Here is a 24,441-nt window from a genome sequence, read left to right as displayed (position 1 = left end):
AGCTTCAATTCCCGTCTTCTCCCCGTTTGTTCTTGCATGTCTCCTTTTCCTGTCTCCATCTTCTGCTGCCGCCCTCCTTCGCCATCGGACTCCTCTTCAGTCGCTTCCTTCTCTATCGTCCACTCTCTCAACGCTGTGTCCTCTCTGTTTTTCTCCCCTCTTGTGTTTTTGCATCCTGGCCGCTACACCGATTTCCCGTACTCGAGGTTGTGCCTCTCTGCTTCCGGCCGACCGTTCTCTCTCCTCTTGGGTTTCCGCAGAAACCACCGTCGCGGCAGGCAGTTGGCGCTTAGAGGGCCTACTCTGCAGACACCGCAGAGGGACACAGCTCGACCAGGAACTTTCTCTCGACCCCAAAAGCGAAAATGACGGGCGATCAAGTTTCCAGCGATGCGGGCGAATCGCCTGTTGGTGCACTCAGTGGAGTTTTCGCTCCACTGTACCCCCTCGATTTAGCAGGTAGAGGTTCCATCTTTTACTTCTTGTTCTCTGTGTGTCCTCTGATTGCTGGGTTTTCATATCTCCCCGTGCTCGTCTTTCGTTCGCATTTTGTGGGTATCCCCTCTCCCTCTCGTTGAGTTCCTCTCTTCTCTCGGCCTTCCCAGTCGCAGCGTGACTTCCTCTCCGTGTTCGTCTCTCTCTCTTCTCTCTTTGCTTTCTTCCCCGTCTTCTCGCCCTCGCATGTCTCATCTCCTCTTCCCGGTTTCCCCCGTTCCTCTTAATTAAGCTTGGCACTTCCATCTTGACTTGCTGCGTCACCGCTCCCACTTCGGTCGCCTGCCATCTTTCCAAGGAACATCTCAATCTGAAAATGGTGGACTCAAAACGTCTTCTTGAGAGATAGGCGCAAAGGTGACGAAACGAATCGTAGCACATTCATATATATATATATATACATATATGCATATACATATATGTAGATGCACATATATATATGTAGATGCATGTCTATGTGCACCCTGTGATTTGCGTATGCTTGTATGCATATGATGGTAGCCCGACGTTTCGTTTGTGTTTCTTTCCATTTTTTGTGATATCCTCCTTTGCCTCTTAGATGACTCTCTATGTTTTCTTCATTTCTCTTGTTGCTTTGCTCCTCCTCCTTTGGGTTCTAGGTCGCCTTAAGCCTGCAATGCTGGTGCTGGCAGACGGCACTGAGTTTCTCGGGTATTCGTTCGGCTTTCCGGGGAGCGTGGGCGGCGAGGTCGTCTTCAACACGGGTACGCACGACCTCACTTTCTAAGGTGGGGGGTCGGGTCGAACCTGCCAAACACACGCTTCCCTCCCCATTTCCACAGAAACTTGAAGGCCAGACAACTTCGCAGGACTTAGACTTGCATGCCAATCCCTAACGCTGTGTGACCCACCACTACATAGTCATATATATATATATATATATACAGATAGTCGCTTGCGCATATATCATTGTGTATATTTATAGGTATAGGGAGGTATTTACAACCCTTGTATGTGCGCGCCTGTTTCCCCTTCGAGGTGGTTCCGCTTTTTGCCAGAATCTGTTTTTTGAATCTCTGTCTCGACCAACATGCGCCTCTCCGGTCGCTCTCCCCGTGTCGTTTCCAGGCATGGTCGGCTACCCGGAGTCGCTGACCGACCCTTCGTACGAAGGCCAAATTCTCGTCCTCACCTATCCCCTGATTGGAAACTACGGTGTCCCTTCCTCCGAGCAAGTAGGCGCAGAGAGCCGAGAGTCTCCCCCGGTCTCGTTCCGCATCACACATAACACACACACACACACCACACACACATCAACGCACAGATTTGCTCAACACACTCCTAGAGGGCCCGGTGGAGAGAGTGAGTCTCTGCATACACTACCCGTCCCACCGTCCGTGCGAACCATATACATACATATCTATGTATTTATGTGCGGGTATTTGCGTACAAGTATCTGTGTCTACGCAGGATCTGTGTGAAGTTGCCTGTACATCTCTCTACATGGATGTCTAGATGGCTATCTACACATGGGCAGAGAGATTGAGAGAGGTATGTATATATCTGTGGAGATGTATGTATGTAGGTATCTCTAGAGAGAGACCCGTATATGTGTATAGATGTGTGTCGACATCCAGACAGACCGCTGGTTCAGGTGTGAACTACGTAAGAAGGCGTTTTCGTCTCACGTTGATTTCTTTTGCTCAGGACGAGCACGGCCTGCCGAAGTACTTTGAAGGTGATCGAATTTACGTCCGCGCTCTGGTGGTGGCTGACTATGACGCCACGGCGGTGACGGCTCACTTCCGGGCAGAAAACAGCCTCGCTGCTTGGATGAACACGCACAAAGTGCCGGCGATTGCAGGTGAGGCGGACGAGCGAACGCTGGAACCGTTTCCGACGTTTGGGACTTGGCAGGCTTCAATGGCATTGCCTCTCGTTGACCTCCCTTGCGTGCATGCGCTTTGCGTGCGGCGGCTGTGTCGAGTGATGCTCCTGGCTTCTCCCAGCCCTCTCTCACGAACATCGAGCACGCAGTGGTCCGCTGGTCTTGGGCCCCTCCGTCGTGGTTCGTTTGTCCCTCCCTCTCCTGGTCTTTCGCGCTCGCCAACACCTCGTTTTGGTTGCGTCTCTCTTCTCTCGTCTCAGTCTGCTTGCGTGCCTCGCACATGGTTGCCCTTGCTCGGCTCCCCCTCGCTTTCCGCCGCCTCGTGCTGTACGGGATCTGACGTCCACATCTGGTGTACCTGCCTTATCCCTTTGTCGGTGTCGCGTCTTTGCTCTCGCGGCTGCCCATTCCGTTCTCCCTCTCCGGAGTCTTCGATGGCTCTGCAACTTCTTCTCTCGCTGCCTCTTGTGGGCTTTTCTCTCTGCAATCGCTGCGTTCTCTTTCTTTGTGGCTCCCAGGCGTGGACACGCGAGCCTTGACGAAGCACCTCCGAGAGGTCGGTTGCATGCTGGGGAAGATTGTGGTGCTCGGGGAGGAGGAAGAGCGACAGGCTGGTTTGTCGCTCGCCGCCCTTGCGGCTCTTCCAGCGACAGAGGACAGCTCCGAGACACCCGAGGACGAGGCGAAGAAACGCGACCCAGCACAGGCGCGCTTGAGACTCGAAAAGCGACGGGAAGCCGCCGAAAGATGGAGCGCAGCCATCCGCGCCAAAGCGGCGAAGATGCCGTGGGAAGACCCCAACAAAGACAACCTCGTCGCCCTCGTCTCGCGGAAGGAGGTTCGCGTCTTCAAGTCGACCGTCTCAAGTCCGGTACGGAGAACGCACGCTGGCAAAACTCGCGGAAAGCCTGCAGTGTGAACGCAGCGCCCGTCTCGGTCCGTCTTGCTCGCAGCCGCACGAGCAGGCGACTCTCGACCGAGCGAGCGTTCGGATGCACGCTTGCCATGGCACCTCAGGTCTGCGGCTGCAGTGTACGTACACCAGGGTCGCCCACATCGATCGGGATGGTCGCGGTTTCCCGTCTGTCGCGAGGCGCATTTGGAGTCGGTCTGCGGTCCGCTTTTCTCTCTTTTTTGAGCTGTTGCCGTTTCGTCGATCTGTGCCTGCTACGTGCCCAGAACCTGCGCGACGTCCTCATCCTTTGCGTCGACTGCGGGATGAAATATAACATCTACCGCCAGCTCCTGCACAACAAATTCGAGCACTGCAACATCACTCTCAAGGTACAGCGACACCGCTCACGCGGTCCACCATCGTTTGTTAAAACATGGATCCGTGCGCATCGAGATATCGGTCCTTGGGCGTCTGTCTGGGTGGCCCTCAGCAGGCCGATCTCCGTGTCCGTTTCCTTCTTCGATGCCGATTTATTGTCAGCTCTCACCTGGTGACAAAAGGCAGAGGCAAGTACGAAACGAAGAATTCATGTGCCTGGCGGTGTCAATTCATACATACATACATACATACATACATACATACATACATACATACATACATACATACATACATACATACATATACGTATATATCTAACCCATATACATTTACGCGTAAAAAGGGAGGACGCGGATCGGCTTGCGTGGCTCTGAAGGTTTTGGTAGGGAACATGCGTTGTATGCCTTCAGGTTGTTCCGTGGGACCACGATTTTGGGGACGAGGAGTTCGACGGCCTTTTTATCAGCAACGGCCCTGGCGACCCCGAGAAATGCGGGAAAACCGTTGAGAATATTCGGTGCGGAGCTGACTGGAAGCGCCGCAGCAAGCAGGATAGGAAATGGTTCCATTTACGTTCGTGTCAGCAACAATTCGAAAGCAATGTTTGTCCGTTTCGCTACGCGGCTGTTCCGTCCTCGCGTGTGTCTATTCTCTCCTCGCTGAGTGGCACGGCGAGGCGGGTGTCCGCGACCAGCCTACGGGTGTTTCGACTTTGTGCACTCCTCACAACGGCGAAGTGCGCGGAGCGAAAGGAACTGCCGGTTTCTCTCGCCTCGTCGCGCCGCCTCGGGGTCTGGAGAGAGGGCAGATGGAGTCTGCTGCCCCGCTCGGGCGATCGGGAGTCCGTCTTACCTTTCGCCATTGCCGCGTTAAATCGACGCTTTTTTGTCCTTTTTCAGACGCGTCATGGAAAGGAAGATCCCCATCTTCGGCATCTGCTTGGGGAACCAGCTTCTCGCTTTGGCTGCTGGAGCACAAACCTACAAAATGAAATACGGAAACAGAGGTAGAGCGCCTTCACACGAGGAACAGGCCCCGGACTCCATCGGTGTTCGTCTTATCGGCTGTACCCGCACCTTAATCGGGTGTATGTACACCGGCCTGCTATGTAGATACGCTTCAGTTGGATGCAAGGAGGTAATTTATGGGGCGACGAAAACAGCCATATGGCGGCGTGGCGGGGTCCGAAATGCGAAGCGATGGGCAGCCGAAGAGGGATCGCGAATCAGTGCCGGCTTGGCCTTTTCATTTTCTCTGCGCCGCAGGAATGAATCAACCTGTTATCGACTTGAGGACAACCAGATGTTACATCACTCCCCAAAACCACGGCTTTGCCGTCGACGAGAGTAAGCGGCACGGCCCTCATCCCATTCGCAACTTGAGCTGTGATCGTTTCACATTCTCTTTAGCATATAGTTATACATACCGTGCCGATGCATACATACAAACATGCAACCATATATAAAAAAGCATTTAAGGAGAGAGGCACATCTGCATCTGCAAACGTATGGCTATGAAACGATTTTTTTTTATATTTCTTAGGATATAATATTTTATTAAATAATCTATGAATTTGTTGTAGACAGTAGGCTGTGTATATGTATGTGCGCGTATTCGGACGAGACGTTGGACGAAGTGGTGAAGACGTGGAACCATCGAAAGCGAGGAGTTTCTGCGTTCGACACCTTGGCATGTTCTTCAGTTTTCGGTGATACTGGTAACTTATGGCTCCCCCCGGGATTTCTGCGACTGTCGACTACAGCGTTGCGATCGGTTTCGTCCCTCCGCTTCCTTTTTCCACAGGCACCCTGCCACGGGATTTCCTGCCTCTCTTCGTGAACGCGAACGACCGCTCGAACGAAGGCATCATCCATCGCACACTGCCTTTTTTCTCCGCCCAGTTTCATCCGGAAGCGTCAGGTGCGTGAGGGGACCAGAGTGCACCTTTCGCTCTGCACTCCGGGTCCGCTGCGTTGGGCATCCGAATGGGGCATGCGAGGCTCCAGGTCTTGTAGAGAGAGGTTAAGGAATGTTTCATCGTGGCACGTGTGTGCGCATCGCCGCGGTGAAGACGCGCCCCTCAGGGGAGCGGCGTCTTCGCCTTTCGCCTCCCCGTTGTGCAGAGCTATAGTCTTGGAGAGCCGCTCGGACGGCAATCTGCCGGTTTTTATGTTTGTTTGCAAAGTTGCCCAGCCAAATCGCCCCCTTAGTTTTCCCTTCCCGCTCTCTACGGACACTGTCTACTCTTAAACGCTGATGCGTCGCGTGTCGCTCGAGTTTTTTCGGGGCAAGCGGGGTGGGTGTCGCGGAACTGGGGACTTGTGCAGGGTGTACATACAGTCGGCGTCGCGTGCTTTTTCTCTTCTCCCAGGAGGGCCGACTGACACCTTTTACTTGTTTGGCGACTTCATCGCTTCCATTATGAAGGCCCAGACGCTGAAGCAGGTCCACACCATTCCTTTCTCCTTTCCCCAGAAATTCCAGAAAGTCCTGCTCCTCGGTAAGGCGCGACGCTGAACGGACGGACATCCTGAAGCAACAGCAGGCCTGAGGCAACAGCAGGCCTTCGAACAGTCGAAAAGAAGATCGCGTCCTTTCATGGTGGCAGCGGCTTCGAAGCGTTTCGCGTTCGTGTGCGCATGGCTGCCGCAGGCCTGCAGACCTAAATTCGTTGTGTCTTCCTGCAATCGACAACATGCTTCCACGCTCTTGCCGTCGCTCTGCATGAGTTCTTCCGTTTGCACAAGGTGCTCTCTTCCCGCGCCAAATACGCAGCGCCCGACGGGCGCATGCGAGGATGCTGGGCACTCCTTTCATCTCGCTATGCACATGTGTGTATATGCATCAAGTGCCGCAGTGCGTGGGTGTGTGCGTGTGGCGTGGCCCCCGACGCCTGGAAAGGGCGTCGCATGTCTCACGTGATCGTACTACGATTTTGTTTTTTTTCACGAATCGTTTTCCCCACGTGTCGTCTGCCCGTGCGCGCGTGTGCGCGCCGCGAGTCGACGCCGATCTGTCTCCTCATATCTTGGCCTCTCTCCCGCTGTCCTATCGGTGTCGGCTGGTTTGGGGCTTCGTTTTCACCACAGGGGGGTTCTTTCCTCTCGTGGAATAAGAGCGTCTCTCTTGACTTGTGACCACCGCCACGCCCTCGAGTGCACATGCATTCCGCAACATATCTGGACAGCTGCATGAACTGGATTTCCCTTGAACCCACTGTTATCTTCCGCCGCCGCTTTTCCTGCGCAAATGCATGCATGTGTCCACTATCGTCGAGAGGCTTCCTTGGCTCTTGTGGGATGAGTGCACAGTTTCGCGACGGGCGCGCCGTCGTCGGCGAGTCGAGTTCGAACCATATCTGTGACTGGATCTGTCTGTGTCTCTCTTTCGCTACGTGTCTCTCTCGCTGTCTATTTGTCTCGGGGTGTGCTGATAGCGCATTCGATCTGCCTCTCGCTCAGAGTGGGGGTTTGCGCACCCTTTGATAGGTCAGTTGAGAGGGGAGTTTGGGCCTTGTGAGGTTTCGAAAAATTACGTTCTCAGGGAGCGGCGGCCTCAGCATCGGGCAGGCCGGCGAGTTCGACTACAGCGGGTCTCAGGCTATCAAGGCCTTGAAGGAGCAGAACATCTACGTGGTCGTTGTCAATCCGAACATTGCCACCGTGCAAACCAGCCAGCACATGGCCGACAGGGTGAGAGTTTTTCAGAACATGACGCGTTTTGAATTGAACCAAAACGGGATTCCGATGCACGCGAGACTCCCCGGCCACAGGGTGAAAAGGCGGACGCGCGCGACACAGACAGCGATGTGGAGTCAGCTAAGAGGGCGACAGAAGGAGAGCAAACAGGCAGGCAGGCAGGCAGGCAGAAAGGAGAGGCATCCAGAGGAACAAGCGAAAGTGATGGAGAGCCAGGAAGCAATAGAACGCGGTTGAGATACGGAGGTGGAGTTTGATAGAAGGGAGGGGAGAAAAGGGAGACACAGAGGAAGGCGTAGAGGGACGCAACGACATAGGCGAGCACAGGGTTTGGTGGACGGGGATCGCTTGCTCGAAGTAGGCTGGCAGGGAGGAGTGTTCCCCAGCTTTTCCGTTGTGCAGCTGGGTAAACAGACAGGATACAGCGGCTTTCCAGGGAGACGGCGAAACGCCGAAAGCGCCAGTCGTCGTCTCGTGCCGAAGGGTTGCACCGAACAGGCGCTCTATAGGAATCGCCCTCGCGCTGGGAGAGACGAGCCACTGCAAACAAAGCGCGAGCGCATGCGCTGAGGCTCGGCGGAGTGACTCCAGCCGCCCGTGGCGGGTGTGACTAAGGCGTGACTAGGCGCGTGCATCGATCGTTTTCTTTCAGGTGTACTTCCTGCCTGTCACGGACGAGTTTGTGACTAATGTGATCGAGAAGGAAAGGCCCGATGGAATCCTCTGCACATTCGGTGGACAGGTGCGTGGGCTTGTGGAATGAATTCTCTGTTGCGACAGTTACCTACACAGATTCATCTCACAGCAGACAGGGAATGCGGAAGATATGCGGATATAAATACACACTAGATGGCACCTGTCTAGAGGCAAAATGGTGTTCACGAACGTTGTTGTGTAGCTGTACAGATATGTATAGGACATTCGTAGTAGATGTACACTGTACAGATAAAGGTGGAGACGTGAACACAGGTGAGAATGTTTGGCCTTGCCCTTCATTGGGTTTGCGGTTTTCCTTTCTTTGCGTGCAGACGGCCCTCAACTGCGCCGTGAAGCTCCACGAGCAAGGCGTGCTGGAAAAGTTTGGTTGCAAAATTCTCGGCAGTCCAATCGAAGTAAGTGGGCATGCTTGTACACGTAAGGATATATATATATATGTTTATTTATTTGCGTATTGATATGCATGAGCAGTCACAGAAATACATCTACATACATGTATATTAGTGTATATGTGTCTATATATTTGTGTATTCATGTGTCGTAATTTAAACCTTTTTGTTCAAGGCCCATTAGGTATTGTTGTAGTCTGTTTTGTTTTAAGGCCATTATTGCCACGGAAGACCGCAAGGTTTTCGCGGCGAAGCTCGAGGAGATTGGCGAGAAAGTTGCCGAGAGTGCAGCGGCTACAAACACCGAAGAGGCAGTGGCGGCGGCGAATGCGATTGGATACCCCGTCCTCATTCGCGCGGCATTTGCACTCGGTCAGTGCGAGTAGAAGACGACAAGAGACGAAAAAAAAAGAAAACGAAAAAGGGGAAACCAAGGCAGAGGGCCGCCACGGGGAGACGAACACGGAGAAGACGCAAGAGAAGCAAAAGAAGGCGAAGAAAAGGAAGGGAAAGAAGGCGAAGAAAAGGAAGGGAAAGAAGGCGAAGAAAAGGAAGGGAAAGAAGGCGAAGAAAGGGAAGGGAAGGAGGCGGAGAAAGGCAACGGAAAGGAGACGAAAGAGAAGTGAAAGGAGACGAAAACAAGGAGGACAAAGGAGAACCACTCTGCATGGAGAAGCAGAGAGCGAAGAACGCGAACACAGAGAAGAGGGAGAGATTGAATTTTAGGGGGACTGTCTTCATCTTCCTCGCAGGCGGGCTCGGTTCGGGATTTGCTGAAGACGAGGAAACTGTGCGCCAAATTTGCAAGGAAGCCTTCGCCCACTCCTCGCAGGTCCGTACCCACGATCTCTCGTCATCGTTGTAGATAGATAGATAGATAGATAGATAGATAGATAGATAGATAGATAGATAGATAGATAGATATGTGCATGCATATGTGGAGATGTGCACATGTTGGCATGTTTATCTAGCCGTGAACGTATGTCCGTCTGCAAAGTGTTGCTGTAGGGACATTCCCTTTTTCGACTGCATGCATGCGTTTGATACCACCCAAAGAGAGATTTGCGTCAGCTCGTGGCGAGATGAAAAAAGCCTCTTGATGAGTCCCTGGGCGTTCACAGTTTGTGGATCGACATGCCTAGCGTCTGCGTAGGCGGCGGCGGATTCGTTAGGTTTAGGGTTGGAAGAAGGAGAATCGCGAAACGCATGACCTTTCCGTTTCATGCCCGCTCGCAGGTCTTCGTCGACAAGAGCTTAAAGGGTTGGAAGGAGGTGGAATACGAAGTCGTTCGCGATTGCAAGAACAACTGCATCACCGTGTGCAACATGGAAAACTTGGATCCCCTCGGTGCGTGCCGCGTTTTTCTTTTTGTGCGTTTTTTGTTTCATTCGTGGTTTCATTCTTGCCTTCGGCTGTCCTCTTTGGAGCGTCCAAGCCTCGCCTGCCTCAATGTGCCCCCGTAAATAGCCGAGGGGAGATCCGTGACGATAAGCACTCGGCACCCTCTCGTCGCGCACACCCCCCAGAAGCACACTTCTTCCTCTTTCGACTCTTCTCTCTGAGCCTCTTCTTCTCGATGTCTTCATCGGCCGCAGTGGCGCTTGCTCACTACGTGTCTGTTGAAATAGTTCGTCTCTTGGTCTCTCTGTCTGTTCCTCTCTGTGACTGTGTCTCTGTACAGCGCCGTCCGTGTAGCGCTCTATGTCTGTATCTCCTTATCGCCACATCTGGTCATCAGCCCGCGTGTGTAAATCTTATTTAACTATCTACATGTATATATATGTGTTACAGTTATGCACGCTCTCTGGATATTTTCGTATCTTGGTTGTATTTCCACAATTCTTTGCGCATCGCTTGGGACTCATGTTCTCTTGAGCGCTCGCACTTTGAACAGTTTCGTCGTGGGCACGCCCCCAACGTGCGTGAATTTCAATTATCGATGCCTGTACACCCGGGAGTGTCGCGTGGTTTTTCTTCTTCCTAGGTATCCACACCGGCGACTCGATTGTCGTTGCTCCTTCCCAGGTGAGGGTTTCGCTTTCGCTCTCTCCATTTATCTGTTGCTTTCTCTTTTCCTCTCCCTGGTTCGCTATTTCTCTCTCTTTCTCTCTCTCCATCTCTCTCTCTTTTGCTCCCTCTTTCTCCTCCTCTCTGTTTCTCTATCTTTCTTTCTCTCTTTCGCTCCTGCCCTCTTTGTCTCTCTTGTTCGGTGTCGAACGTTAGTCTCTTCCGTTTTTCAGCCTTTGTTTTGCCGCCACCCGCGACCCTTCGCCTCCGGGTGTGTCGCCCTCGGATTTGCGAGTTAGAACTTGTCTGCATGCGGTGGCCTCTCGCATTCCCCAGACGCTTTCGAACGAGGACTACTACCGCCTCCGAGACACTGCGCTGAAAGTTATTCGCCACTTTGGCATCGTCGGCGAATGCAACATCCAGTACGCTCTCGACCCTGCCTCCGAAAAGTACTACATTGTCGAGGTACGAACGAGAGCAGAGGAAACGACGACGAAAGAGGGAGGCAACAGAGAGACACATGTAGAGACAAAGGAGAAACAAAGACAGAAAACGGAACCTTTCCGGTCCTGGCTCAGACGAGGCGGACTCGCGTTGCGCAGCTGGGGACAGCCTGGTTGGCGCGAACAGGACCGAAACTGGGTCAACAAAAGACAGAAGTGGACGCAAAACCCCGTTACACCTGCCTGTCGCCGCATGCTGGCACTCGCCCTTTGAAACCGAAGGCGGGTTTTCATTTGCCTTTTCGTAATCACGTTTCGACGCTTATCACGCCGTCTATGTCTGTTCTCACCGCAGGTCAACGCGCGTCTCTCCCGCAGCAGCGCCTTGGCGTCCAAGGCGACCGGCTATCCGCTCGCGTACATTGCGGCGAAGCTCGCTTTAGGTCCGTCTCCGTCTTCTGCTCTCGCGTCTCTATAATTGACAACCGAAAGTTCCAGCAGAATTACAAAGACGCCCTCCCATTCACTCCCCATTTTCGCTCATTGTGCGACGGCAAAGCATGCACACTCACATATACGTATACATATAAATATATCTATATGCCTACATTTTTGTGCCTGTGCATCTACGGCATGTCCCTACATAAGCATATATATATATATATATATATATATATATATAAATGTCTAGGTATCTAGTTGGAGATGACGTCTTTAGGTTTGGTTATATAGGACTATGTCTTGCTGTGTTGCGGGAGGCCCTCTCCCTCGCCCGGATGCGTTCCGGCTCGTCGCTTTGATTGCTCGCTGGACGCCTGTGGAAGGCCGTCACGCGGTGGGTGCTTACGGAGACTTCCAGTCGCCACGGTGCATCCCGCCCCTTCTTCTTTGCCTCCTTTTTACCCCACGCGGCGCATGTGCCTCTCCATCAACTTAAACCGTAAACACGTGAGACAGTCCGTGTTTCGACGGCGGAGCCTCTTGATATTTTGGCGTCGCCGTGTTCTCGCGCACGTGCAGGATCCACTTTGGTTGAACTGAGCAACTCCGTGACAAAGGAGACGACGGCGTGCTTCGAGCCCTCTCTGGACTACGTCGTCACCAAAGTGCCCAGGTGGGAGACTCGCTGCAATGCAAGCAGGAAAAACATCGCAGTCACGCTGAGGATGTAACCCTGCTCGTTGTGTTCCCAGAGGTTTGTGCCTTGCTCCCGGCGGCTCGATGGTTTTCAGTTCGCTCTCTTCTTCCTCAATATCACTCCCTTTCTCTCTCTATTGTTCCCTCTATGGGTCCCTCTTTTCTCTCTGTCGCGCTCGCTTGATGTCTCTCTCTTTCCCTCTCATTCTCTGTTGCGCTCTCCCTTTCTCTCTCTCTTCTCACTCTTCCTGTTCCTCAATATCTCTTTCTGTCTCGTTCTCTCTTGCGCTCTCTCTTTCTCTCTCTTGCTCTCAATTTCCCTCTCTCTTAAGAACCCTCTCGTCTTTGCGTCTCTGCGCGTGGCAGGACTCTGCACCGGCAGTCAGGTGCTTGGGTGGAGAACTCGGTAGAGAAGTCTGCCTGTTTCCTTAAGAGCTTTCCGATGGGGAGTGTCTGTACAGAGGGAAGTTTCTCGATTTTCTGCAACAGGCGGGAGTCTTCCGTCAACCGCCTGTCTGCGCCGCGCATGCAGCGGATGCATGCAGGCTTTTTAACGACTTTGGGGAGCCGTTTGTGTTTGTGGAAAGCCCGACGGCGTGTCACAGTCCCGTGGACTCTCGCCCGTGATCGCTGAAGTCTCGCGTGGCCTTGCGGCGTGTCGTGCTCAGGTGGGACCTTCGAAAATTCGACTCATGTGATCCTTTGATGGGAAGCGCGATGAAAAGCGTCGGCGAGGTCATGGCCATCGGGCGCACCTTCGAGGAGTCGCTGCAGAAGGCTCTCAGGTATGAAACGAAAAACGCGGTGCGAGTAGCCTTCAGGACTCTCCTTGTTGCCTTCCTGTCTGCCGTACTCGCTCTCTCTTCTCTCTCCTCTGCTTGTTTGTCAGCCTCTGTCTCGCTGTCGTTTTCTCCCTCTTTCGCGATCTACCTCTCGCGGTCTCTCTGTCTCCTTTTCGCTCGCTTTTCCTCCCTCTTTTTCCCATTTTTTTCTCTTCCCCCTTCGCTGTTCGTTTCGCCCTTGTCTCCACTCTGCCCCTGGCGAATCTTCATTTTCCGCTCAGAATGGTGGACGAGAAGGCTGGCGGTTTCGACGAGTCGGTTTGCCATTTCTTCACCGTGGAAGACGCCGCGCCTCTCTCGGACGCCGCATCGCCTGCATGCCCTTCCAGTGCATGCGCAAGTGGCCGCGCGGCCGGTCCCCGCGGAGACAGCGCAGCTGTGGGGCAGAATGCGCTCCTCGAGGCGGAGTTGCGACGGCCGTCGCCGAATCGCATCTGGGCGCTGGCGCTGGCCCTCCAGCTCGGGTGGTCCGTCGATGCTCTCCACGAAAAGACGAACATCGACAAGTGGTTTTTGAGCAAGCTGCAAAACATCAACGACATAAAATGCCAGCTGGCGCACCTCACGCTCGAGGATCTCGACCGCTCCGACCTCTTCTACGTCAAGAAATACGGTAGGCAACACGTCTTGTCGTTGCATCCACTGAAGCATGACGTGGCGCGTTCGTGGGGGGGCTCTCTACGGGACATGTACTTCGTTAGTTACTCACGTGATGCAAGTTTGACCGTTGGAGAAGTCCGACGGTCGATCGCGAGGCAGCGCTGTGCGGAGCAGGAGAGCGCGAGAAGCGTCAGGAGGGAGTGGAGCAGCTGCGCGTGCAGACTCCGAGCAGACGTGTCGCAGTTTGGCGCGAAACAGACAGTGGGCACAGAGGGAAGAACTAGAGAGAGAAAGCGATAGAGAGGTAAAGCTAGATATCGGTGGAGGCACAGAGAGACAAGGATCGACGCACATAAAGCGAGATCGACCGACAAAGAGCGAACGCAAAAACCACCAGATGGCGAGCTCAAAGGAGACCAGTAAGGCCACGCGCGGCGACTGTACGTCGAGAACGCAGAACCGGGCGACGCCGACAACAGCCCTGAAGACAAACAAGATTCCTGTCGGCGACCTGTGTTGTTTCCGATTCCCAGATTGCCACACTCACGTGGTTTGAACCCTCCCCATTTTTGAGTCTCTTCCTGCTCTCGCCGTCGCGTGGCCCCGTTTCTCTCCTGCGTGCACCTCGTTTGGCTCTGTTGCTACGCGCGTGGGGTTTTTCAGGGTTCAGCGATCGTCAGATTGCGCACTACCTCAAGGCGTCGCCCTCTGCCGCTCGCGGTTCGTCGGAATTCGACGTTCGCCGGAGGCGCCTGTCCCTGGGAGTGCGGCCGTCTGTGAAGCAGATCGACACTCTGGCCGCTGAGTTTCCAGCGCACACCAACTACCTCTATTTGACCTACCAGGGGGTCGGAGACGACGTCGCGCCCCTTGCCCGCGGATTCACAGCCGCAGCTGCTCTGCATGGGCTAGACTGCGCGGACAAGGAGACGCAGGGAAACACGAGAGACAAGACACAGGGTATCAAGAGAGAGGAGAGTGTGCTCGGCCACCTCAGCCGACGCTCGACGACAGCGCGCATGGGATCTGGAGACGTCGACGCGCTCGGGAAACAGTGCTACGTTGTTCTAGGTAAGGCGCAGAAGGGCGAGTGAAAGAAGAGAGAGGGAGACACAGGAATCAGAGAGGAAGTAGAGAACGAGCGACACTCAAAGGGGAGAGAAAGAAAGAGGCGAGACACACGAATCAAATGCCAGCTACTCTCCGCAGTGCACTGAATCGGAAACTCTTCAAACATCTCTCTCAAAAGGCTGTCTGCGTTTCCTGCTGCTTTGGTTTCCTGGCTTTTTTCGTCCCGACGTCGGTTGCTGCCCGTAGGCTGCGGCTGCTACCGGATTGGGTCCAGCGTCGAGTTTGACTGGTCAGCTGTCTCGTGTGTCCGTACACTGCGCTCTCTCGGACACCACGCAATTGTGGTAAGATGGTGCCTCGGTGCGGTGGAGACCCCCGCGCGAATTGCGAAGCTGCCTCGGCGGCGGGGAAAGGCAAATGACTGCCGCCACATGGTGCATCCGTCAGCCTTTCGGAATCGGACACCTACAAACACGGATGCATGCATGCATATATGAAAATATATGTACGTACATATGTCTACTGGTAAACGAGATGCATATATATATATATATATATATATATATTTACACCTGCATACGTGTAGGTATGTTTACCGATGTGTGCATGTATGCATCTATTCATTTATATGTACATGTCGATGCCTGCACATACATGTGGAAGAGGACATGTAGAGGTGGAATTTGTATGTCTTCACATATATACCAGCAGGTATGGAAATCGAAACGCTAGACGTAGCAAAGCTGCTCCACAGCTTATATATATGTCTGCTGGCTGTCGCCATGCCCTTTTTACGCATGATTTCTGTGTGTTGATAAGGTGAACTGCAACCCGGAGACAGTATCGACGGACTACGACGTGAGCGACCGGCTGTACTTTGAAGACCTGAGCTTGGAGACGGTCTTGAATATCTGGTAAGCCCCCGCCGCGTTGGTCAGTGTTGGAGTCCCCGACTAAAATCCGAATGTCCGCGCCCAGTACCCTCCGGCGCAACTGGGCCTCTCCGATTCGTTTTTGCAGAGGCCCTCTCGCCGAGTCTGTGCCGTTTCACGTTTCTCTTCGTTTCTCGCGAGGGGCCTTCGCGACTGCTTTCCTTCTAAATTCTGGTAGCGTGTTGACGCGGCCGCTGTCTCTCTCTCCCTGCCTTTCGCCGTCTCCCTGCCACGAAACTCAACATCAATGTGCCCCCAAGTTGCCGTCTGGTATCACACCGGCGGTTTCCGGTGTGCGTCTGAACCTTTGGCTTCCTCTCATCTTTAATCTTTGTTCCCCTGGCTTCCTTCCCTCTTTTGCGTCCTCGTGCGCCGCCTCTGTTTCCCGTGGCGCGCCGTGTCTCCTCTTTCGGATTGGTCTTTTGGTTTGTTTGTTTTTTGCCGCCGGTGTGGTACTTTTGTTCTTCTCGCTACCTCCTGGGTTCTGCGCTTCGCGGTGTTTCTATCCTTCTTTGCGTGTCATTTCCGCGCGCGCGGTCTTCTCACCTTTCGTCTGTTTCTTCTCCATCTCTCTGGTCTGCTGCTCGCATCCTCGCCATATCTTCTCTTTGCCAGGGACATCGAGTCTCCTTCAGGGGTGATTATTTCTGTCGGCGGCCAGACTCCGAACACACTCTGCTCTCAGCTGGAAGAGCACGGGGTGAGAATCGTGGGGACGAGCGTCGCGGCGATCGACTGTTGCGAAGACCGGCACAAGTTCTCGCGCCTGTGCGACGAGCTGAACATCGATCAACCCAGGTGGAAAGAGTTCACCGACCTCCGAACCGCCAAGGCCTTCTGTCAAGAGGTGAGCGACAGCCGAGAGAAAACCAGAGACAGAGAGAGAAGACACCGCAGAAAGTTAAAGAAAACGAGGCGAGAACAAGAGAGATGAGCACGGCAAGAGAGAGAGACGGAACAGAGAATCGAATACGAAAACGAAGCGGAGCAGAAGACGAGAGTCGGGTACGGAGCCAAAGACGCAAACGCGACAAGCTGGAAAAGAACAAGAGCCGAGGGTGCAGCGCCGGGGCTGCGCAAGCGTCGTGGAGTTCGGGCAAGAAGGTTTCGACGTGCCAGCGGCGATCTCCCTGAAGACAACCGGGTCCCCGGGCAGCGTCTGCTGCCGCAGGGCGGAGAAGCCGCGGTTTCGCATGCCGTGGGCGAGCGCCTGCGCGCGGCGGACGAAAGGCAGACGGGGTCAAATCTTCGAGCGTCAAACTTCCATAGACGTTGCAGGATGCAATTAAACGTTAACACGCGAGAGGTCGCACACACACACAAACACAAGGTTTGGTGGCGAGTCTCAATTCCACTCCCCTTTTCAGCTCTGTCGTGCATGGTGCGCCACTGTGTACACACACCCAGAAAGCCAACCGGCGTCCTGCTCCGAGGCCTCGTGTAAGGCCCCGCCTTTCAACATGTGCATTGGTCAGTCTTTGATTTTCCCGGCGCTGCGTCTTTTTAAAAAAACCCGAAATTTCTGCGCGCTGCAGGTCGGATACCCGGTTCTCGTGCGCCCCTCCTACGTGCTGAGTGGAGCCGCCATGCGCGTGGTGACAGACGACGAACAGCTCGACGCCTTCCTCAAGATCGCCGCCGTCGTCAGCGGCGAGTCGCCCGTTGTCATCTCCAAATTCGTTGAAAACGCCAAAGAAGTAGGGGGGAAAAGGACACGCCTTCGCAAGACTGACACACTTTCTTGTACATATATATATATATATATATATATATATATATATATATATGGATATGTACATATATATATATATATATATATATGGATACATATGGACATTTGTACCTGTCTGTATGTTCCAGTCTGTAGGTATATGCATATTCGTACGAGTATCGATTTGTGTAGAGTTTTGGAGCCTGCGTGGTACGGTGCATGTGCGGTGTGACAGCGGTGGCTGTATTTCCGTGGCGAGACGGGGGACACTGTACCAAAACGGATGTCCCGGTTTTTGTCTCTGAGACTGAACATGCGCTATATAGATAGCGAGTTAGAGATCGATAGATGAGTACCAAGGGCGAAATGTATGTGTCTGTGGGGAGGAACACACGCTGAGACGCACATATGTACCACATGTATACGCCATTGATGCATGCACATGATATGCGTATAGATGGTTTGGAGGTGTTGGGGTGTACCTCGTTCGGGTGCCGAGTGTCCTATTTTGTCTGGTTAAATGCCCGTTGATTTCACAGTTTCGCTTAGCTTTGTTGCAACTAATTTTGTTATGTCCTTATTAAGAAACCAACTTAGTGGTGATTTACTTTTCTCTAAACTTTCAGGTGGAGTTCGACAGTGTGGCGTGCCGCGGGGAGATTGTGAACTTCGCAATCAGCGAGCACGTGGAGAATGCAGGGACACACTCTGGCGACGCCACTTTGGTTCTTCCCGGGCAGAAACTCTACGTGGAAACGATTCGGTGAGGACGGGGAGAGGCGCCTTTTCGACGAAAGGCCAAAAGCTGAACCGAAGACATCTGCCGCGAGAGGGCGAGACGTTATCTAAAAATGCGCCTCTTCCTGGCGCCCCTCCTGCGACTGTGCTGTTCCCTGCGAACGCCTTGCCCTCAGTGCCCAGCGTTGAAACTTAGACGCGACGCAGACAGACAGCGGACGACTGAAAGAGCGAAAGGAGCAGAGAGAAACGCGCGCCGAACGGTCGATAGAAAGGCTGAGTTGTCGATTCAGAGAACGAGACAGAGAAGGATCCACACCAGCAAATACAGAGCGCACGAGCGATACTATACAGAGAGAGACATAGGCACACGTACGCACAGATAGATGTGCTGATAGTTACAGATAGATCCAGGTAGGTGAATAGATATCCAAAAGATGTAGATAGATACACGCCTCTATATAGAAAGATATATAGGTGAACAGAAAGAGACATATAGCGAGTCCAACGCCGTGTGCTCTGAACTGCCTGTGGCGCGGGGGCATCGATCGCGAGGGCGACCCGAGTCCTGACCGTTTTTGGGAATTTTCAAACATGCCAACTTTCGTCTGCCGATGCGTTTTGTGCAGTCGCGTGAAGAAGATCTCCCAGAAGCTCGCGCGCGCTCTCCAAGTTTCAGGTTCGTCTCTGCGCTCTACAGCTCTCACGTTTTCTCTCCTTCTTGCTCTCTTCCTGTTCTTCTGCCTTTGTCTGGTGCACGTGACTCGGTTTCTTCTGCCTCGTGTGTCTGTGCTCCAATGAAGGTTCTTGGTAGTTTCGTCCGCTTTTTTGCTTCCTCACGGTTTGTCGCCCTTTTCTGTCGGCTTACCCTCGCTCGTGGCTCTGTCCTCGTCGGCGGGGAACGCTTCTTCGAAAGCGCGGTCGTTCCCTTTTCACGTTTTCGCTCCTCGTTTGGCGTCTGCTTTCGGACCCAAACTGCCCGCCTTGAGTTTGTGCGCCGGCGACGGGGACACCCGAGGCCTCGAGGCTGCGACCCTTTTCTGCGGAGCTCCAGACGCGCGCCTCAAACGGTCTCGGAGTGCATGCCCATGCAAAAAAAACACAAGGCGCTGCATCTGTCGATGGCGCCGTTTCAGTGCTTGTTTGACTGCGTGTCGGGTTTCTGTCTTTGCCAGGGCCTTTCAACATTCAATTCATCTGCAAACAAAACGACGTGAAAGTGATCGAATGCAACTTGAGAGCGTCGCGCACCTTCCCCTTCATCAGCAAGGCCTTCAATGTGAACCTCATTGACCTCGCAACAAAGTAAGCGTGTGAACCCACAACAGAAGGGCAGTCCTCCATCTCACGTATAGGAACCGCAAGATACAGGCAGATTCATGCTCATTTATATAGATATATATATATAAATATATATATGGAGGTCTCGGTTGATCCTTACCTCTCCTTTGCTCGCTTTCCTTCTCCCTCTCCATACAGATACACCTATTCAAACCGACAAAGCTGTATATCTGTGTCTATGTCTGCATGCGTGTGTCCGTTTGCTCGTCTGGTTGTATATGTATATACATATATATATATATATATAACGGCTGCTTTTCTCTTTGCGTGTAGAGTGAGAATGATATCGATCTGTGTCCTCGAATCACTCGCGGTTTCTTTGTCTTTTTGTTCGTCAGAGTGATGATCGGCGCGCCCGTCAGTCCGTTGCCAATTCACCTGATGGATCTTTCCTTCGTCTGCGTGAAAGTTCCGGTCTTCTCCTTCGCCCGCCTTCGCGGTTGTGACCCTGTCCTCGGCGTGGAAATGCGCTCAACTGGCGAAGTGCGTAGGCCGGTGAAAGGGCGAAAACAAACGAAAAGGCGAACCAGAAGCTCTCCCCGTTCTCCAACCGACGGCGAGACACCCGAGAGACTGAGGAAACCAAAGCACACGGAGCCCAAGCAGCGGGCAAGAAAGAAGGGTTTGGCTCATGTTTGTTTCCAGCGAGGGCGGCTGGAGGCGACCGCGTGTTTCAGTCCAGATGTCACTTTGCTCCGTTGTCGTGCTTCCTTCTGTCTTCTTGCATCCGTTTTTGCCTCAGGTTGCCTGCTTCGGCTCCAGCAAGCACGAGGCCTTCCTCAAGGCTCTCATCTCCGCAGGTGTGCACTTGCCTCTCGTCAAGCGGACGATTCTCATCTGCACAGGTGAGTGATTTCCTTTCCTTTCTTCTGGCGGCGAAGCCGCCTCTCCCCTCTAAGAGACGTCTGTATGCAGTTCCGCGCTTTTGCAGATGCCTCTCAAAGCTCGGAGGCGTGCTCGTGGGACGAAACGCACAGAACCTTGAAACCCCACGCGGCTCGAGACAATGGAGACGCCTCCCCCTTTTCTCGCCGCTCTGTGCTTTCGGGCGGAGGATTTGAAGACTTTGTCAAACCCAGCGTGCGCCGCCCCTCGTTCGCGCGACGACGCGAGGCCCCTCAGTCACCTCCGCGAGCGAGCTGTGCATTCACGGCCGCATGCGTTGATCGCCTGTTTCTTCGCAGGCCCTCTGTGGTCCAAGGTGGAGCTGGAACCGTACATCAAAATTCTCCTCGATTTAGGATTCACCATCTACGCAACCGAAGGCAAGCGCAGCCGCCATCCTACTTTCGCGTCCCTGCCACGTCATTCCATCTCACACAAATGCATGTCTTTATGCATATATAAAAATACATACAATATATATATATATATATATATATATATATATATACATATACATGTACTCTGTATACATGTATATGTATATGTATGTATACATGTGTCAAAGTGCAGGTGTTTCGTATCGGGTATGTATGCACTTGTTCAGATGGCTGTGCGTCCCTTTCTCTTTATCGATTTTTGAATGCATTTGAATTCGTTTATTTTCTCTGACGGCGTAGAGCTGTGTGTCGAGGCGGACGTGAGTGTCGCGGGGGGGGAGGGGGGGGGGCGGGGCGCGGGGCCAGCTTCTTTTGCTTTGAAAACCCTCTTCTCTCTTAGCGCGCCTTCGTGCCTCGCCTGGGATGTTTGGTGTAGTTCGCGGTATCTGAGAAAACGGGAGCTTTCGTTTTGTCCTTCGCCCATTTCCTCTTTTCCTCTCCTTCCTCGTGGGAACTGTGTAACCATGTGGCTCCAGCTGCTGCCTCTCGTTGAACGGCGTGTCTGTTGGCCAGGAAGGTTTCTTTTCGGTGTTCGTTCGTTCCCGCTCGCATCATCCTCTCTCGCTGTGTGCGCCTCGGCGCGTGAGGCTTCTTCTCTCGCCCGGAGGGCAATTGTTTGCTCCTGTCTCTTTCCGCTCACGCTCTGCCTTTTCGTCTTTCCTGTTTTCTCTGCCTTCTTCGGCCCTCATCTCGTCCCTCATCTCGTGCATCTCCGCTTTTCTTCGGATTCCATCTCCAGGCACCTACCAGTACATCATAAACAGCCTCGTTCGTGCGTCGGGAACCAACCTCCCTGGCAACATCTCTCCAGCGTCTGTCAGCGGACTCCTTCCCTCGCCTTCTGAACGGGGAGACGCCGAAGGAAACGACAATGCACGCCTGCACTCCGAATATGCGTCTCGAATCATTCGCGTGCGGAAACCGATCCCCCGTCCCAAGGAGGCGCAACTCGGAGACGACCACACCCAGCAGGCCCTGTCTGTCATTGAAAGTGGTAAGCAAACACGCACCGCACAGATTGATCTGTAGTGGTTTTTAACGCGTGGATGATTGGGAATTAGGCTACCTTTAAATTCACTTCACTGGACGGAGACACCTCGACACAGATCGTTTCTCACCAGGCGTAGTGGTGACGCACATATACATGCAGGTGCTTGACACCTATATACAGATATACATATTTGGCCAGATCAGCACATAAGAATCGAAGTACATGTAGATAAGCACGGGTCGCCCCCTGTTGAGAACTTGTGTGTTTTTCTGAACCAGGGAAGGTGGAGATGGTCATAAATGTGCCAGAGAGCATGAACAGCAGGGCGGCAACGAACGGCTATCTGATCCGTCGGACAGCGATCGACTGTGGAGGTGCGTCGCTTTGTCTTTTCCTCAGTTGCACGAGGACGAAAAAGGAAAGAGGAAAAGGCTGGGAACGCACTCAACCGATCGCTCTCGCGCTGTCTCGAGTCGAAAAAGATGGGGAGGAAACGTAGAAATTGTCTGTGTGGTTATGCGGCCTTGCTACCTTTTCCAGAAGCCAGAGAACTCGGGTTGTCTCCGAAAAGAGACAGCCTTCTTCCTGTGTTGTCCAAGTCTGAAAGGCGAAACCGAGAACGCCCAACGACCGATCCCACGCACCACAACCAACAGAGTCCCACGCCAGCTCGATTTGTGAAAACGGCTGCAGCAAAGGATCGACATGCAGCTCTATATATACAGTACACAGAGAGATAGATTGGCATTACGTACACATATGTATACATAAATTTATATATATATATATATATATATATATAGATATATATATATATAGATATAGATATATATATATATATATATATATAGATATGTGGGTATTCTCGTACGTGTGTGGATTCTTAATAAATTCGTTCTACTTCTGCACACATCCGTCTCTCCGTGTACATGCACGTTTCTTTCTGGTATACATTTAACTCCTTGCTGCGTGCACTTGCGTGCGTCGACACATCTGTAGAGGAGGGGGTATCTAAGAGTCTCTTTGACGTGGTGGATAAATCGTAGCGGCGGGTGCCGTCGCGCCGCGTCTCTCTGCCGCGTGTCCATCGTCTCACGAGAGAAGAGACTGCCTGTCCGATCTTCTTTTCTTCAGTTCCCCTCCTCACCAACATCAAAGTGGCGTGCATGTTTGTCGAGGCGCTGAACAAGAAAGAAGCGAAAGAAGCGCAAGGCCGCTTCTTCTGGGATATTCGCAGTTGGGACGAATACTGGCCTCGAAAGTAACTTGCAGGGGTCTCCGACAAGAATCACCTTGCTCCTCTCTCTCTCTCTCTATTCATACACAGAAAAAGCGTTTATATATATCCATACGGTTATACACGAAAATGCATATATATATATATATATATATGACTGTGCAATGCGTAAATGTTTTTCCATGCTGTTACAAGCTCGAATGTTCAGGGAAATAGACAGACGTCGGGGGTTTCTCAGCTGTTTGGACGCAGCTCTGAGGGTTTGGGTTCCGGCAGCCAGCTAGCGGGCCATGCATCGCCAGAGAGAGACGGATTCTGAATGCAGGTTTTGTCTGTTTTCTGTGTTTGTCATTCCTCGGGCTTGCTCTCCTTCCAAGGAACGCGAGTGTGGTCTTTACATCATTCCGCCCTTCTTGCATCTTAACACTCGCAGATGTTTGTCGCGTCTTCACATGCGGGCATGCCCCAATGGATTCATCTACATATATATATATATATATATATATATGCTTATAATAGGTGCATGTGGACTGGCCAAGGTGTAGGTGTAGAAACCGATTTGCGTTCATCGTAGGTCGTAATCGTTCTGTGAATCACAGTTGCTTGAAGTTTACAAGAGAGGAAAGGGGGTCCTGTCGAACTTCGGAGCTGTGTCAAGTGACGCTATCCACCGCATCGTTTTCATGGGCAGCCGAACCTGTCGGCGTTGCTCTCCTTTCTTCTCCCTACGATTTCACTTCCTTCCGTGTCGATGTAACGCAAGCAAACCTGCATGCGTGCATGAGTGTGAATACAAAAACGATCTCTAGAGTGCATTTGCGCTAAGGCTGTTTGAACGCTTGCATGCTCTGTATAAAAGACGCGCGTTTGTGTTTGCATGCGTGCGTCACGAAGCCTCTCTCTGAGACGGCGGTGCGCCGAGCGCAGCGACACGCGAAAGATGGGTTCGCAAGTCGTAAAACGGAAGCATCGGCTCTTATTTTTTGTCTTCTGCGTGAATCCAGTTCGGCTCGAGGCCGACTCCCACCTCGCATGCAGACTTCCGTTCCCACACCCTGCTTCACTCGCCTCTCCCTCCTTCCCGGAGGTTCGCACAAAATGCGAATCACACGCGAGCTTACTCGTCTTCGCGAACACCCACTGCTTCATGGACACTTGGAAGTCGCACGTACACGAGAACACATGTACGCCGTCATCTCATCCGAATTTCACATACCTTCATATGTAGAAATATATATATATATATATATATGTGAATGCCTGTCAAACCTGCAATGTCTTTGCGGATACAAGTGCACCTGTTGGGCTCAGAAAGTATCCACAGAAAGCACTTTTGTCTGTATTCGAACAAACATGCGCCTGTTTCTGTGGAGGGACTGCGCCTCGCGAGAGAATCTTGGGCGCGTCAACGCAAATGGAGCATGTTTGCTGTTTGCGCGAGAAGGGACGGCGAGCAGCCAGAGTGGCGACGCTTCGAAATCGAAAGGCAGAAAGCAAACCGAACCCGGAGGCGCCTGTTCGCCTCCGCATGTGTGCCTCTCTCAGGTGTCAAGAGAGCCCTGAAGTGGAGGTTTTGCAAACCTCTCTGGAAACAACTTTCCTCGAAGAAAAAGGCAGCAGTCACTCGGCACCCATTTTCTCCCC

The 24,441-nt window shown here is 52.8% G+C and overlaps 1 protein-coding gene across 1 annotated transcript; it reads left to right on the top strand.

Annotated features, from left to right (window-relative positions):
• Window positions 1-1,132: 1,132 nt before the first annotated feature.
• NCLIV_052220 (hypothetical protein) lies at window positions 1,133-22,825 on the top strand (the record flags this gene model as incomplete). The annotated part of the gene is made up of 35 exons (XM_003884775.1): window positions 1,133-1,220; window positions 1,585-1,691; window positions 2,164-2,320; window positions 2,863-3,215; window positions 3,524-3,628; window positions 4,028-4,134; window positions 4,517-4,623; window positions 4,883-4,963; window positions 5,421-5,537; window positions 5,989-6,117; window positions 7,161-7,309; window positions 7,968-8,057; window positions 8,344-8,427; window positions 8,634-8,793; window positions 9,174-9,253; window positions 9,658-9,769; window positions 10,407-10,447; window positions 10,766-10,897; window positions 11,231-11,318; window positions 11,896-11,989; window positions 12,681-12,797; window positions 13,076-13,467; window positions 14,118-14,525; window positions 14,772-14,869; window positions 15,345-15,439; window positions 16,073-16,304; window positions 16,993-17,154; window positions 17,795-17,931; window positions 18,536-18,585; window positions 19,082-19,211; window positions 19,586-19,730; window positions 19,990-20,092; window positions 21,309-21,563; window positions 21,839-21,934; window positions 22,695-22,825. The coding sequence occupies 35 exons, from the start codon at window positions 1,133-1,135 to the stop codon at window positions 22,823-22,825; spliced, it is 4,932 nt and encodes a 1,643-aa protein (XP_003884824.1).
• Between the last annotated feature and the right edge of the window lie 1,616 nt (window positions 22,826-24,441).

Source organism: Neospora caninum, chromosome X (genome assembly GCF_000208865.1).
Source record: "Neospora caninum Liverpool complete genome, chromosome X".
Lineage (NCBI taxonomy): Eukaryota > Apicomplexa > Conoidasida > Eucoccidiorida > Sarcocystidae > Neospora > Neospora caninum.
The sequence above is the reverse complement of the archived record's forward strand: the minus strand, read 5'-3'. Positions and strand labels throughout refer to the sequence as shown.